The sequence below is a fragment of the Mauremys reevesii genome, linkage group 24 (assembly GCF_016161935.1).
Source record: "Mauremys reevesii isolate NIE-2019 linkage group 24, ASM1616193v1, whole genome shotgun sequence".
NCBI lineage: Eukaryota > Metazoa > Chordata > Testudines > Geoemydidae > Mauremys > Mauremys reevesii.
The window spans coordinates 10836611-10851688 of NC_052646.1; the positions used below are offsets into that span (position 1 = coordinate 10836611).

General features: G+C 58.6%; 1 protein-coding gene across 1 annotated transcript; it reads right to left on the bottom strand.

The window, feature by feature from the left end:
* Positions 1-3048: 3048 nt before the first annotated feature.
* Positions 3049-11127, bottom strand: VSIG8 (V-set and immunoglobulin domain containing 8). Its single transcript, XM_039513397.1, has 7 exons — positions 11079-11127; positions 8342-8508; positions 6954-7155; positions 5507-5671; positions 4990-5124; positions 3936-4074; positions 3049-3586 (listed from the first exon to the last, which is right to left on the bottom strand). Exons 1-7 carry the CDS (start codon positions 11125-11127, stop codon positions 3493-3495), a joined length of 951 nt encoding a protein of 316 aa, XP_039369331.1. The 3' UTR covers positions 3049-3492.
* Between the last annotated feature and the right edge of the window lie 3951 nt (positions 11128-15078).

Sequence of the window (15078 nt, forward strand, 5' to 3'; positions counted from 1 at the left end):
AGGGGAAGAGGCGGTGCGAGCGCGGGGCCTGGGTGGGACTGGGGGGCACGGGGCGGTGCAGGCGTGGGGCCTCGGAGGGAAGCGGGGGGAAGGGGCGGTGCGAGCGTGGGGCCTCGGAGGGAATCGGGGAGAAGGGGCGGTGCGAGCGTGGGGCCTCGGAGGGAATCGGGGGGGAAGGGGTGGTGAGAGTGTGAGGCCTCAGAGGGAATCGGGGAGAAGGGGCGGTGCGAGCGTGGGGCCTCGGAGGGAATCGGGGGGAAGGGGCGGTGAGAGCGTGGGGCCTCGGAGGGAATCGGGGAAGGGGTGGTGAGTGTGAGGCCTCAGAGGAATCGGGAGAAGGGGCGGTGCGAGAGTGGGGCCTCGGAGGGAATCGGGTAGAAGGGGCGGTGCACGCGTGGGGCCTCGGAGGGAATCGGGGGGACGGGGCGGTGCTAGCGTGGGGCCTCGCAGGGAATCGGGGAAGGGTGGTGAGCGTGAGGCCTCGGAGGGAATCGGGGAGAAGGGGCGGTGCGAGCGTGGGGCCTCGGAGGGAATCGGGGAGAAGGGGCAGTGCACGCGTGGGGCCTCGGAGGGAATCGGGGGGAAGGGGCGGTGAGAGCGCGGGGCCTCGGAGGGAATCGGGGGGAAGGGGCGGTGCTAGCGTGGAGCCTCGGAGGGAATTGGGGGGAAGGGGCAGTGTACGCGTGGGGCTTCGGAGGGAATCGGGGCCTTGGGGAGAAGGGGCGGTGCGGGGGTGAGGTCTCGGTGGTGGTGGTGCTGCGTGGTGCAGTGGGGGGCGGGGCCATGGTTCAGGCACCTGTGGTGCCCCCTACTGTCAGGGCACTTCCCCTGCTCCTGCTGCCCATGCTCCATGCTGAATGGAGACAATTCTGCCCCTCACCAGCAGGGCGGCCGAGCCACAGCCATCTCGGTGTAACCCCTGGTGTAGACAGCGCTGTGTCGGCGGGTGGGCTTCTCCCATCAACACAGCGACCGCCTCTTGGGGAGGTGGAGTATCAGTGCCAACAGGGGAGCGTCTCCCATCGGCGTAGGTAGTGTCTTCTCTGCTTCTCTTCACTGCTACAGTGTTGTAAGTGTAGACAAACCCTTAGTCTCAGGCCCCGCGGGCAAGGAAGGGCCACCCCCATTGTACAGATGAGAGCTGAGGCACAGGAGGGGCTAGGGGATTGGCTCAAGGTTATAACACAAAGCCAGTGGCAGAGCTGGGAAGAGAAGCTCAGGCTCCTGCACCCCAGTTCAGAACGCTCTTTACTTGCCCAAGGGCAGGGAAAGGTGATGGGAGCTGGGCTGAGCAGACTGGAGCTGTGGGGGAACAGTTCTGGGGGGCACTGATCATTTGCAGGGTGAGAGATGGGCCAGCATTAGGGGCTGCTGTGCCTCATCCTCCCTTCCCGCTGCCCTCCCAATACTCAGCTGCCTTCACCTGCCCTTCCTCCCTGTTCCATCACCTGATTGGCCTTTTTAACTGGAGAAGAGTTTATAAAAGGCCAGAAGGGATTCCAAGGCCAGAGAAGGGAGCACTGTGCTCGTCTAGTCTGACCTCCTGGGTAACCCAGGCCGGAGACCTGCCCCCAGCTGATTCCTAGAGCAGAGCTGTTAGAGAAACATCTCAGCTTGATCTAAAAACTGTCCGTGATGGAGACTCCATCACGACCCTGGTGAATTGTTCCAATGGTTAATTACAGCCATTCAAAGGGTCAATCTGGACAGGGAGGCTGGGCAGGCAGTGAGGGCTCCTGGGCAGTAGGGAGAGTAGTTCGGAGCAGGAGCTGGGACTGGGAACTCCCCTCTCCTGGGGGCTGTGGGGGGCCATGGCTGCTGAGCCATGGCAGCATCGTCCTGATGGGGCCAAGAGAAAGAGAATGGGGACAAAGGGGTGACAGGGTCTGAAAGGAGCCTTTGTGCCCATGCAGGCCCAGAGCCTGGCACGGAAAAGGGGTGTGTGCGTGTGCATGTGTGTGTGTATGTGTGCGAGCATGCAGTGAGAGGGCTGCGTGTGTGTGCACACCCATGCATGGCTCTAATGGGGTACTGCCCTCACACCCTCCCCAGCCTGTAGCCAGGAGGGGAGGAGGTCTCAGCCCTATCCATTGCCCTGGGACACTTACTGGGAGGGGTGGGGGGGTGTCTCTCCTTCTGATGGTGTTAGAGGACACTTCCCATAAATGATTCACTCCATTTGACTCCTTTAATGGAACTGCTCTGTACATGCCACTCACTGTGGCCAGCCCGGTACCCCCTGTGCGACACCCACGATCTACAGACTGATACCTCTCCCCTGGGAACAGTGCCACTCGGCTCTTACACCACCCTCCACAGACGAAGGGCGCATCACCAGCCACAGTCTACAGAGGCAGAAACTGAGGCACAGCTTGGGAAAGGGAGTTGCCTAAGGTCACACAGGGACACATCAGTAGCAGAGATGGAAATAGAACCCAGGAGTCCGGGTTCCCTGCCTGCCACACCAGAGCATGATGACTGAACCATGCAATAACCAAAGTTGGTGTAGAAGCTTCTACCCCACCTCCCCCCAAACCCCCTCCCCACCTGACCCCATCACCCCTGGCCCCAAGGAGCCCCATCAACATCTGTCCCCATCACCCCTAGGAGCCCCTTCCCCCACCTGATCCCATCATCCCAGTCCCAGGGAGCTCCCTACCCATTTCACCCTATCACTCTTGGCCTAGAGAACCCCCTCCCCATCTGACCCCAACATCCCTGGCCCAGAGAGCCTCCTCCCTATCTGACCCCATCACACCCAGTCCCAGGGAGCCTCCTCCCCATCATCCCTGGCTCATAGAGCCCCCTCCCCATCTGACCCATCACCCCTGGCCCCAGAAAGCCCCCTCCCCATCTCACCCCATCATCCCTGACCCAGAGAGACCACTCCCTATCTGACCCCAGCCCTAGGAAGCCCCCTCCCCATCATCCCTGGCCCAGAGAGCTCCTTCCCCATCTGCCCCCATCACCCCGGCCCATGAGTAAGATGTGTCCCTCATTCCAGCTGGAGCCAGGACAGGCTGTGCAAACCCCAGGGCCTCCTAGAGAAACAAGGAGTTGAGCTGTAGAGGGGCAGTTCCCAGGCTGCTGGGTGCTGTCTGCCCTTCTCCTGCCACATTCCATACTTGTGTGCAGCTGGTGCCAGGTGCATCATGTCACGACACATGTCCTGACATGTCATGATACAGCTCACCCCACTGTGTGTGGGCGGGTGGGGGTATTACCAGCTTTAGGCCTTGTCTGTGTGCATTAAGGAGTCTCCCTAGCCGTGGGAGTGCATATGCCACGGGTGGGGGGTTCTCTCACTCCCCACGGGCGGAACGGGGAAGGGGAGCAGCGTCAGAGCTCCCTGGATCTGCGCAGAGGGTGGATGGAACCGTGGGGCTGGGCACACAGTGGGGAGGTTCTTGCTTCTTGGGTTGCTTGGAGCTGGAGCGTAGCAGGGAGTCCCGCTGCTTGCAGGGGGTGCTCTCCTCCCCGCCCCCGGGGGCACTACTTCTGGCAAGGTGTGTAGCTGACGTGCTGCGCGCTGCCGTGGTAGGGGTGCAGGTGGCCACTTCTGCATGGGCCAGCAGAGGCACTGTCTCTGTGGGCAGGATAGGCAGCGTGAGGTCACTCCTCCCTGCCCCTTTAGCACCCGGCCCCCTCCACCGGCTCGCTCTGTGCCAGGGCCGGGCCTGCCTGGTCTGCCCCCAGTCTGCTCGCCCTCGGGGCACATGCAGGGGCGCTCTGGGTGCCAACACAGCCGCTTTGGGTCACAGCATCACCCTGAGCCTCGGGCCCCCTCCTCCCTGGTCTTGCTCTATCATTCCAGCCTCTTCCAAGCTCTGCCTGTTTCCCCTCTTTTTCCTTAACCCCCTTTCTTTCCGTGCCCCTCCCCCTTGCTCCCCACCTCCCTTTCGCGGTGCCCTCTTCCCCTAGCCCAGAGGCATCACCTGATCTCGATGGGCACCACGGGCTGGCATTGCCTCCGTCTGCAGTAGCACAGCAGGGCCCAGAGGATCGAGAGCCCCAGGATCAGAAGGAAAACGGCCCCCAGGACAGAGCCCACAATGAGCCCCACATTCCTTGAACCTGTGGAAGGGGAGCAAACCTGTCACATTCTCCCCTCCCCGCACCGGGCTGGGACCCACGCCCAGAAAGCACCGCAGGGACTCCTGGCTGCTGAGCCCCATTGACACCCCTGCCTGCCGGGCACTGGGCCATATTCGCTCTGCATGCCCCATGGGTGCCCCCTGCTGGGCTGCCCAGGAGGCCCTGGCCAGGCCTATGTAATCCATGGGGCCCTGCATGGGCAATAGCTCCTGTGAGAAGGTGCCTGCTGCGCGGGGTCAGTGCATTAGCCTGGTGCTGCAGCACGGCCCCAAGAACCTGACCCTCCCTGGCAGTTGGTCAAAGGGCTCAGCCCCGGCGATGGGGGTGGGGATGGGGGAGTCTCCATTCCTGTCTATGGGAAAAGGGGGGGGGGTCCATTGTTCCCAGTGCCGGGGGCAAGGGGGATTAGAGTCATAGAGTTTAAGGCCAGAAGGACCCATCAGATCATCCAGTCTGCCCTCCCGCACATCACAGCCCACCGGCCCTCCCCCCATAGAACCGGGATTACAGCCCAGCAGAGCCCTAGCTATGGGGCGCCAGCCACAGAGCCCAGGAGGGGTCGAGTCTCCATTGTTCCCTTGCGGGGGGGAGGGGGAGTTCTCTATTGTTCTCTATGAGGAAGGGGGGGTCTCCATTGTTCCCTACAGGGAAGGGGGGGTCTCCAGTGCTCCCTGGGGGCTGCTGGGAGCTCAGCTCTGTTCAGGCTCCAGCCCCTCGGGCTGCCCCTCACACTGACATTCCCTCGGGGTGCTCACAACGCCAGGCTGGTCCCACTTCCAGCCCAGCCTGGGGTCAGGGCTCAGCTTCAAGGAGCTACTGCCAGACACTTGGGTCCTGCCCCGCTGGGCGCTCTGGCGCATGCCCCCTGTCCTGGCCTTGTGCCCCCCATCCTACCTGTGTAGCTGGTGCGAGGGACGGAGACTTGCACCATGCACTGGGAGTAACCCACCCTGTTGGTCACGCGGCAGCAGTAGGTCCCGGAGTGCTCCTGCGACAGGCTCTGGATCATCAGGTCCCCGGAGCCTTGCCCTGCACAGGAGAGACCCAGCCCTCAGTGAGCCCCACAAAGTACCCCCCCCCACAGGCGGTGCCAGCTCCTTCACCCCTAGGGGGCCCTGGGACAGCGCAGGGCAGCCAGAGCCCCCTGGCAACACATCAGGGCCATGCCTGGGCCCACCCCCAAAAACACCCGGCTGCTCCATCCGTGAAAACGGTCCCCTGGATGCCAAGACTTGAGGAAACTCATGTCATAGACATCGCCAAGGGGAGGCTCCCAGCTCAGCACAAGAGCATCCCACCCTCCGGGGGCCTGCACCTCTCCCTTGCACCATCCTGGAGCAAACAACCCACAATGAGCTCAGCATAGTGAGCAGCCCACCTCCTGGGGACCCCCGCCCCGCCCACTGCTTACCCTGTATTGTTCTCGGGGGCAGCCAGCCCATGGCATAGTCCCCTCCCATCTTGGACCACTGGTAGGAGAGGGGAAGGGAGCCCCCATCAGAGCAGCACCTAAGCATGAGGTTGCCTCCCCTGACCGGCTCCCCGTCCATCCAGCACCGAGGGGCGGGCGGCTTCTCTGGGGAGAGACACAAATTGCGTCAGTTAATGGGAGCTAGTAAGGAGCAGCAGGGATGGACAGGCAGACACGGCCGTGCTCAGAGATAGACAGACAGACAGAGCCTGGGTACAGCAGGCATGCGGTGGCAGTGCCCCCTGAAAGGGGGAGTCAGAGGATGGGGATTGCTGATGGGCAGGCAGAGACGGATCGGTGGGCAGGGGTTGGTGGGCTGGGATCAGAGCATGGGGACTGGCGGGCAGGTTTGGTGGGCTGGGATCAGCGTATGGGGACTGGCAGGCAGGGTTAATGGGATGGTGACTGGGTGGCAGGGTCAGTGGCCTGGGGTCAGCGCATGGGGACTGATCGGCAGGGTTGGTGGCCTGGGGTTGGTGTATGGGGACTGGCAGGCAGGATCAGTACATGGGGATTGGCAGGCAGGGTCGGATCAGCAGGCAGTGTCTGTCCACAGGGAATGGCGGGCGGGGACGGGTGGCAGAGGCAGGTCTCAGGGGATAGGGAGGTGTTAGTGATGGTTAGGTCAGTGGATGGAGTTTAGATCTGTGGGCGGGGTTAGGTTGTGGGGGTTGGGTCAGTAGGTGGAGTTTGGGTTAGTGGGTTGGGTCAGTGGATGGGGATTGGAACTCATCTAGCACAGTGACGGTGACCTGGTGGGTGTCGGCAGGGTTGGGGGGTGGGGCAGTGTGTGGGGGTGGGTTAATGAGTGAGGGTTGGGTCACTGAGTGGGGGGGATCAGCAGGGTTGGTGGGACTCACCTAGCACAGTGACGGTGACCTGGTGAGTGTCGGCAGGGATTGGTGTTGGGTGAGGGTGGAATTTGGGTCGGTGGGGTTGGGTTAATGGGTGGGGTTGGGTCAGTGGGCAGAATGTGGGTCAGTGGGTGGTGGGGGGATCAACAGGGAGGTGGGACTCTCCTAGCATGACGTGGGTGACCTGGGGGGTATTGGCAAGGGTTCGTGTTAGGTCAGTGCATGGGGTTGGCTTGGCAGGGGTTGGGCCAGTGAGTGGGCTTGGGTCCGTGGGCAGTGGATGGGTTGGGGTCAGAGGCGGATTAGAGGTTTGTGGGGGTCTGGGTCAGAGAAAGTGGGGGCCCCTTCTGCCTGCCGAGCAAGCCCCTGCGCTCTGGCAGGAGTGCTGGGTAGGCAAGTGGGTCGGGGCGCAGGCACCCATTTCTCCGGGGGGCCCCCAGTTGGCTTGAGCCCCTGGGAACAGGCCCTGTTGGCCCAGTGGCTAATCTGCCAATGGTGGGAGTGAGGGGCCAGCAGGCGGGGGCGGGACTCACCGAGCACAGTAATGGTGATCAAGTGGGTGTCGACAGTGGCTTTCTTCACCCTGCACTCATAGGTGGCCGAGTCTGACACCTGCAGGTTTGCCAGGTGGATGGAGGCATCATACAAGCTTGGGTCCTGGGCCACAAATGATACCCTCTGCTGCAGGCCTGGGGCGCTGCCGTACCTGATCCTCTGGTCCTGGTAGGTCAGGAACTGATGGGGAGGAACCGAGCAGCAGTGAGCTATGGTGGGTGGTGAGCAAGGGGGACTGGAGACCGGCCAAGGGGCAGGAGCAGCACTGGGGGCTGAGAATGCAGGTCCTTAGGGACCATCCTGTTCAGGGAGCTGCTAGAGATACATGTCCTATACCAGTGGTTTTCAAACTGTGGGTCGGGATCCCAGAGTGGTTGCAACCCAATTTTAACAGGGTCACCAGTGCTGGTATTAGAGTTGTTGGGGCCTGGACCCAAGCCCAAGCCCGAGCTCCACCACCGAGGGCTGAAGCCTGAGCCCCACTGCCCAGGGCCAAAGTCTGAGGGCTTCAGCCCTGGGTGGTGGGGCTCAGATTCCAGGCCCCCATGCTGGGGCTGAAACCCTTGGGCTTCGGCTTTGCGGCCCCCCCCCACCCCGCAACCACCACCACCCAGGATGACGTGGCTCGGGCAGGCTCAGGCTTCAGTCCCCACTCCTGGCAGTTGTGTAGTAATTTTTGTTGTCAGAAGAGGGTCGTGGTGCAATGAAGTTTGAGAACCCCCAGTCTACACTGATGGCGGTGGGTGCAGGGAGCGAGGGAATGCCCTGCCCCAGGGACTGGGGCCGACTGGGAGCGGAGAGGCTGGTGGAGCCCAAGCCAGGTGAATTCAGTGTCCAGGCATGGGGGGAGGGGGGATGTAAGGGATTCTGTGGAAGGCGGAAGCACAGGGCCCGGGGGAAGGAGTCACAGCCCCAGGATCAGAGAGTGACAGCCCCTCTCGAGGGATCTTGCCTCTTGCTGGGGCAAGTCACAGGGGGCAGCTGGGGCAGGACAATTCAATGGACCCTGGGGGAGACTGCGCCCAGGGGAGGGACTGGCACAGCGAGAGGGCTTGAGAATATGCACACACGTAAGGGTGAGGAAGGGTGGCAGGGTGCCGTCAGCCAGGTCGGCAGAGGGGGCAGTGCCCAGGGGTCTCTGCAATCGGACTGGATCTGCGGGAGATGAAATCTGAGCAAGGACCCAGCGCTGGGCAGGGGGTAGCAGCCCATGTGACCCCACCCCCATGGGGGGGGAGGAACTGAGGCAAAGGCAGGGGCAAAGCTGGAAACAGACCCCAGGGGTCCTGCTCCCAGCACAGATCCCAACCGGGCATTAGATGGGCCTTGCTAAGGAAGTGGGACTAGGGGCGGGGCTCAGACTCACCGGCAGCCTCTGGTCAGGGTTCACCATGGTCCATATGATGTCCAGGTTGGTGGGTCCATTGTCCTCAGGCTCCAGGATATAGGGGCAGCCCAGCCTCACAGAGTCCCCCTGGGCCAGGTACAGCACCTGCTGGCCCTTTGCACTGATCCGCACGGCCTCCAGCAGAGCTGAGGGACAGACAGACAGAGCTGCCCATCAGGACAGACAGACTAGTGCTGGGCAGAGCATCTGCAAAGAGAGGGAGGAGTCCCCGGGCACCTGCTGCGGAGACTGAGCCCTTCCCGCAGTGCCCAGAGCCAGCTGTGCAGGGAGCCAGTCCATTGGCCTGCCAGTGTGGGAGCAAGTGAGGGGATTGTCAGAGAAGGGACTCTGGGGGGAGCATGTCCCATGCGCTTTTAGAAGATAGGGGGGCATTATCCACGCAGGGACCAGGCTCCGCCCTGGGCAGAAATGGGCTCCTTTCACCGGAGCTGGGCTCTATTGCTCGGCATTTGCCAAGCTGTGGACAACTTGCTGCAAGGATCCCGCTTGGCCCTATCAGAATACAGCGAAGCAGGGTGGGTTTTGCCATGTGTCTGAGGCCAGTGCCCCTGGGGTGATCTCTGGTTAATACTTACCGCAGGCCAGTGAGCTCAGACAGCCCTTAGGGGAAGCCACACTGGGGATACTGGGGCTGGATCTGAAATTCCGTGCAGCAGGGGGCACACGAGTGTGCCAGTCCAACACATTCCAGCCACCAGAAGGCAGCGTCCTGCACAAAGCCCCCAGCGGATGAAGTGAACATTTTCACTCAACTGACTTTTAAAGTTGCCAGGTTCAGCAACTCGCTGAATCCTGACTCAGCCAGGGGAAAGTGAGCGAAGACCCTGCAGCGAATGAGGGGGCGGGGGAGTTATTTATTGCGCTGCTTCACTAAGAGGCTTCTTCAGCTTGCATGGATTGCCAACCGCAGCCAGGGATCCACAGGCCCAGGGGAGCCCAGCCATGCCCCCTACCACCTTTAGTGTTTAGTCCACAGGGGAGGTCCTCAGAGCTAGATCTGCAGAGCACACCCAGCCTTGGTACTCTGGGAGAGCTGCCTGCTACCAGCCTGAGGGGACCTCCCCAGTGTTTCATTGTTGTGTAATTAATTAGTGACTCTTCCCAGAGCACTTTCCAGGTGCAGTGTAATCCAGGTGCAAAGGGCTCTCGCCAGTGTCACTATGTGGGAGGACGCAGCAGGAAGGGAACATGCATGGGAGAAGGGTGCTGTTGGCGGATGGTCACTCCTGCTGCAGCTGAGGGGATTCCAGCTCAGGTAGATACACATATGCTAGCTTTGATCGAGCAGCTGGCACACTAAAAATAGCAGCGTAGCTCTGGCAGCACAGACGGCGGGATGGGCTAGCCACCTGAGCAAGCACCTGGAGTCCTGGGCGGGACCGTACTCGGGGTAGTTATCCCGAATGTCCTACCACCCATGCCGTGGCATCTTCACTGCTCTGGGTAGCTCAGTGGTTCCCAACCAGGGGTACATGAACCCCTGGGGGTACACAGAGATACATCAACTCATCTGGATATTTGCCTAGTTTTACAACAGGCTACATGTAGCAAAATCAGTACAAACTAAAATATCATACAATGATTTGTTTATACTGCTCTATGTACTATAGAAGGAAATGTAAGTACAATATTTATATTTCAATTGATTTATTTTATAATGATATGGTAAAAATGAGAAAGTCAGCCATTGTTCTGGAGTAGTGTGGCTGTGACACTTTTGTATTTTTATGTCTGATTTTGCAAGCAAGTCGTTTTTAAGTCAGGTGAAACGTGGGGTACACAAGACAAATCAGCCTCCTGAAAAGGGGACAGTAGCCTGGAAAGGTTGAGAACCACTGCTGTAGTGCACTAGCTCAATCAAAACTATTCTGTGTACACCGACCTGAGCTGGAAATTACACCTCCAGCTCCAGTGTAGACGCACCATAAGAGGTTTCTGTCTTGCTGCATTTTGTCAGCGCTGCTCCAGATGGGAAGTGCCAGATTTATTGATCCGGTGCACTTTTGTGATGCACTAAGGACTTGAGTACACAGGTGTCAAGTGACCAGCACAGCAACCTGGCTATAGGGGAATAGCTGCCTGTGAACGCTGCTCCAGAACAAGAATGATTGTATTCCAGTATAATCGCTCCTGTTCCATAATGAACTCCCTGTTATTCTGGAATTAAGTGTCCCCACAGGGAAGTTATTCCAGCACAGCTATTATTGTTATTATTTATTAGGTGTATTACTGTAGCACCTAACAGCCCCAGCCAAGGACCAGACCCCATGGTGCTAGGAGCTGTACATTATTTATTAGGTGTATTATCATAGCACCTAACAGCCCCAGCCAGGGACCAGGCCCCACCGTGGTCGGGGCTGTGCAAATGCAAAACCAAGAGACGGTTCCTGCCCCAAGGAGCTCACAGGCTACAGCACAGGAGTTATTCCACTACAGCTATGGTGGGCAATTTCCCCATGTAGATGAGCCCTACATTGCTAGGCTGGGAGTCATGGGGAAGGAAGGGGGTTTAGAGCCAAGATCACTGGCATTCCCACCCTCTCCCAGATGCTGAGTTGGGGTGGGTCTGGGTGAAGCTACTGGTCAGGCCAGGGTCTTATTTAGCCCAGCTGGTTTGCCCATTGCAATCTGCACTGGGCCAGGGCTCCCTGTCGCTGACTGGGGAAGGCCTGAGGGGTTCCTCAGAGGAGCCTACCTGGCGTTAGACACAAGAAGAGGAGCTGGACAGTCCCTCGCCCAACCATGGTCCTGCAGCCTCTCCCAGCGTATCCAGAGCAGCAGAGAAGAGAGACGATCCTGGGTGGGGAGCTCGGAGACAGGGAAGCAGAGCGAATTGGGGCTGCTTTTATCTGCTGGGGCTGGGTGTTCCTCCCTGCAAGGAGGATGCCTTTGGGGTGAGTGAGGAGGTGAGTGAGCGGCTCCAAGCCATGAGTGTGAGCTGCCGCCCGCTCCCTCCTGTGCCTACCTGGTAATTAACACTGGCTCAGCTGGCGTGAGCTTTCCTGCCAGCCGTGCCTGTCGCCCTGCATCCCTCTCGCACAGGGAGGCCTGACGGGTGGCTCTCTCGGCTCAGGGCTTGGGAGGGAGGTTGGTGACAGCTGGCCTCAAAGCTTTTAATGGGGCCTCAACCCGCCCGCTGAGCTTATACCTACAGTTTCTACCTGCAGCAGCGGGCACCAGTGACCTGGTAGCAGGGAAATGCCTACTCACCCTGTGTAGTGTGTGCGGCTGCCAGGCTGCCAGCACCTCCCTCTGCACCAGCCACAAGCACAGACCAGGTGCCCATTTGTCACATGGCGTCTCAAGTGAGAGGTAGGGTTGCCAACCCTCCAGGATTGCCCTGGAGTCCCCAGGAATTAAAGATTGATCTTTAATTAATGATTATGTCATATGATGAAACCTCCAGAAATACATCCAACCAAAATTGGCATCCCTAGTGAGAGAACATCCTAGGTCTGGCCAGGCAGCAGGGGCGGGGGCAGGGCAGGCTGCCTGTGCTGGCAACACGTCTGCCTCTGGTGCCAGGAACAGAGGGACCATCTGCAGAATGAGCAAAACCAGAGGAGGATTAGAAACAGCCAGGGAGGGAGGATTAACATGAGTCCACCTGAGCAGCCAGTTTGGGGTGAGCATGCAACATAGGGAGCAACAATGTGTGACAATGAGCCTGTAACACTGAGTGTGTGATGATGCGACTGTGAGCATGTGATGGGGTGTGGGACTGTGTGTGAGAGATGGGGTGTGATGAGGTGTGTGACTGAGCGTGTTATGGGGTGTGACTGGGGATGTGACTGTGAGGATGTGACTGTGTGTGATGGTTTGTATAACTGGGAGTGTGTTAGTGTGTGTGAGATGGGGTGTGAAGGTGTGTGTGTGACTGTGAGCATGTGATGGGGTGTAAAGGGGTGTGATCAGGTATGTGTGATTGTGAGCATGTGATGGTTTGTGGGACTGTGTGTTACAGTGTGTGTGAGAGATGGGGTGTGACTGGGGATGTGATTGTGAGGATGTGACTCTGTGTGATGGTTTGTATAACTGGGAGTGTGTCAGTGTGTGTGAAATGGGGTGTGACGGTGTATGTGACTTCTGAGCATGTGATGGGGTGTGAAGGTGTGTGTGTGACTGTGAGCATGTGATGGGGTCTGTGACTGAGCATATGATGGGGTGTGATATGTGTGACTGAGTGCATGAAAGTGAGTGTGTGACAGTGAGCTTGTGACAGTGTGTGTGACTGCATGTGTGTTGGTTTGTGTGACTGTGTGTTACAGTGTGTGTGAGATGGTGTGTGACACTGTGTGACTGTGAGCATGTGACAAGTGTGTGTGACTGTGAGCATGTGATGGTGTGTGTGACTGAGCGTGCCTGTGTGTGACTGCATGTGTGATGGTTTGTGTGACTGTGTGTTACAATGTGTACCTGTGTGTGACTGTGTGTGTGATGGTTTGTGTGACTGTGTGTTACAATGTGTGTGAGATGGGGTGTGACACTGTGTGAGTGACTGTGAGCATGTGATGGTGTGTGACTAGATGGTGTGTGACACTGTGTGACTGTGAGCATGTGACAAATGTGTGTGACTGTGAGCATGTGACGGTGTGTGTGACTGAGCGTGCCTGTGTGTGACTGCATGTGTGATGGTTTGTGTGACTGTGTGTTACAATGTGTAGGAGATGGGGTGTGATAGTGTGTGTGTGACTGTGAGCATATGATGGTGTGTGTGACTGTGAGCATGTACCTGTGTGTGACTGTGTGTGTGATGGTTTGTGTGACTGTGTGTTACAGTGTGTGTGAGATGGGGTGTGACACTGTGTGAGTGACTCTGAGCATGTGATGGTGTGTGACTGTGTGTGTGATGGTTTGTGTGACTGTGTGTTACAATGTGTAGGAGATGGGGTGTGACAGTATGTGTGTGACTGTGAGCATGTTACAGTTTGTGTGAGATGGGGTGTGACAGTGTGTGTGACTGTGAGCATGTGATGGGATGTGTGACTGAGTGTGTGACAGGATGAACCCAAATCTAGATGTTCCCATGCTCGTGTTGCTCCTCCAGGTGCTCTGAGTCCCCCCACGAGGGGCCTGGGCACCGTGTCTCAGGGTGTCTCTTACCCACAGTGTTTGTGTGCAGGTGTGAGAGGGACAGCGTGCATGTGAGGGGTGACAATATACATGTGCTGGGGTGTGGCTCGCCATTCAGCACTGACTGCTAGTGGGGAGCGACCCCTAGGGAGTCACTTGCCCTGCTCCCTGCTGCACAGGGTGGTGCACTAGAGCACTGGAGCCAGTGTTGACTGGGAAAGGAGTGTGGCCCCTACTGAGCCCCTGCCCTGCTTCCTGCAATACACCACGCCCTAGCACTGCACAGGGTCACTGGGGTCCGCCCTGAATCTGAGGGTGGTGCTCCTGCCTCACTCCCTGGACTCACGTTTCCTTGAAAATCTCTGCCAGGAGCTGACCCACCCAGCTGGGGTAATCCAGGGAGATATGCATACTAGCAGCCCGAGGGGATCTCCCCAGTGTGCTGTTATCATGTAATTAACTAACCTTCACAGAGCACTTTCAATGGAATTCAAGTGTCACTGTGTGGGAGGGAGAGGATCAGGAACAGGAAGGCGCATGGATTCCTGGAGAGAAGGGTGCAGGCTGATGGTCTCTCCCGCTAAAGGGATCTGAGCACCCCACATGAAGGAGTTATGTCATTAAATCTGCCTGAGGTCCCCAGTGCTGGTGAAGGCCCAGGCTTTTCCAGCAGGTCAGAAAATGGGGACATTAGCAGAAGAATTTGTCTCTTTTTTTCCACCAACTTATTTTTGAAATTTTCCGACCTGCTCCGTCCAGTTGAGAATCTGCCGCTGGCCAATGTGGCCAGCTCTTGTGATTTCATCCTGAGATTAACAAGGTTCTTCATGCCTCAAGTCCTGGAATTGTGATATTGCAGCAGGACCTTGGCTTTTCTTTCAATAAAAAGATAGTTTCTAGCACTTGTGGCTGAAGAGAAAAACATGGACTGAGTGTGACACTTGAGCTCCAAACCAGGGAGCAAAGAGACAGAACCCAACATTTACTACTTTTAAAATAATCTCATGATTTTAAAGCAATCTCACGCTGTTTGAGCCCAGACTCCTGATTTTGTACCGTTTGGGGCTGGCAGTGCTGCATGTCCCGCTGCACCCGGGGAGGGGGGTTTTGGGTACTGGCTCTGGAAGGGTGCTCAGGGTTGGGGCAGGGAGTTGGGGTGCAGGTGGGGGTGAGGGGTGCAGGCTTCAGCCAGGTGGTGCTTACCTCAGGCAGCTCCCGGTTGGCGGCACAGCAGGGCTAAGGCAAGCTCCCTGCCTGTCCTGGCCCCGTGCCACTCCTGGAAGCAGCCGGCACATCCCTGCGACCCTTGCGGGGGCAGGGAGCTCCATGTGCTGCCCCTGCCTGCAGGCACCGCCCCCGCAGCTCCCATTGGCCGCAGTTCCTGGCCAATGGGAGCTGTGGAGTCGGCGCTCGGGGTGAGGGCATCACACAAAGACCCCTTGGCCCCCCCCTGCGCCTAGGGGCCTCAGGGACTTGCCAGCAGCTTCCGGGAGCAGTGTGAGGACAGGGCAGGCAGGGAGCCTGCCTTAGTCCTGTTGCACCAATGGACTTTTAGTTGTCTAAAGTCTCCTGATTTGGCTTCAGTAGCCTCTGGGAGATAGAGCCCGATTCCAGGAGACTCC

Excerpts from the sequence above, each read along its gene's own strand:
- VSIG8 (XM_039513397.1), bottom strand. The coding sequence starts at position 11,127 with ATGGTTGGGCGAGGGACTGTCCAGCTCCTCTTCTTGTGTCTAACGCCA. Across the intron at positions 5,125-5,506 it reads GCCCCCGAGAACAATACAGG|GGCAAGGCTCCGGGGACCTG; the intron begins GTAAGCAGTGGG and ends TCTCCTGTGCAG. Across the intron at positions 3,587-3,935 it reads GTGGTGCCCATCGAGATCAG|AGACAGTGCCTCTGCTGGCC; the intron begins GTGATGCCTCTG and ends TCCTGCCCACAG.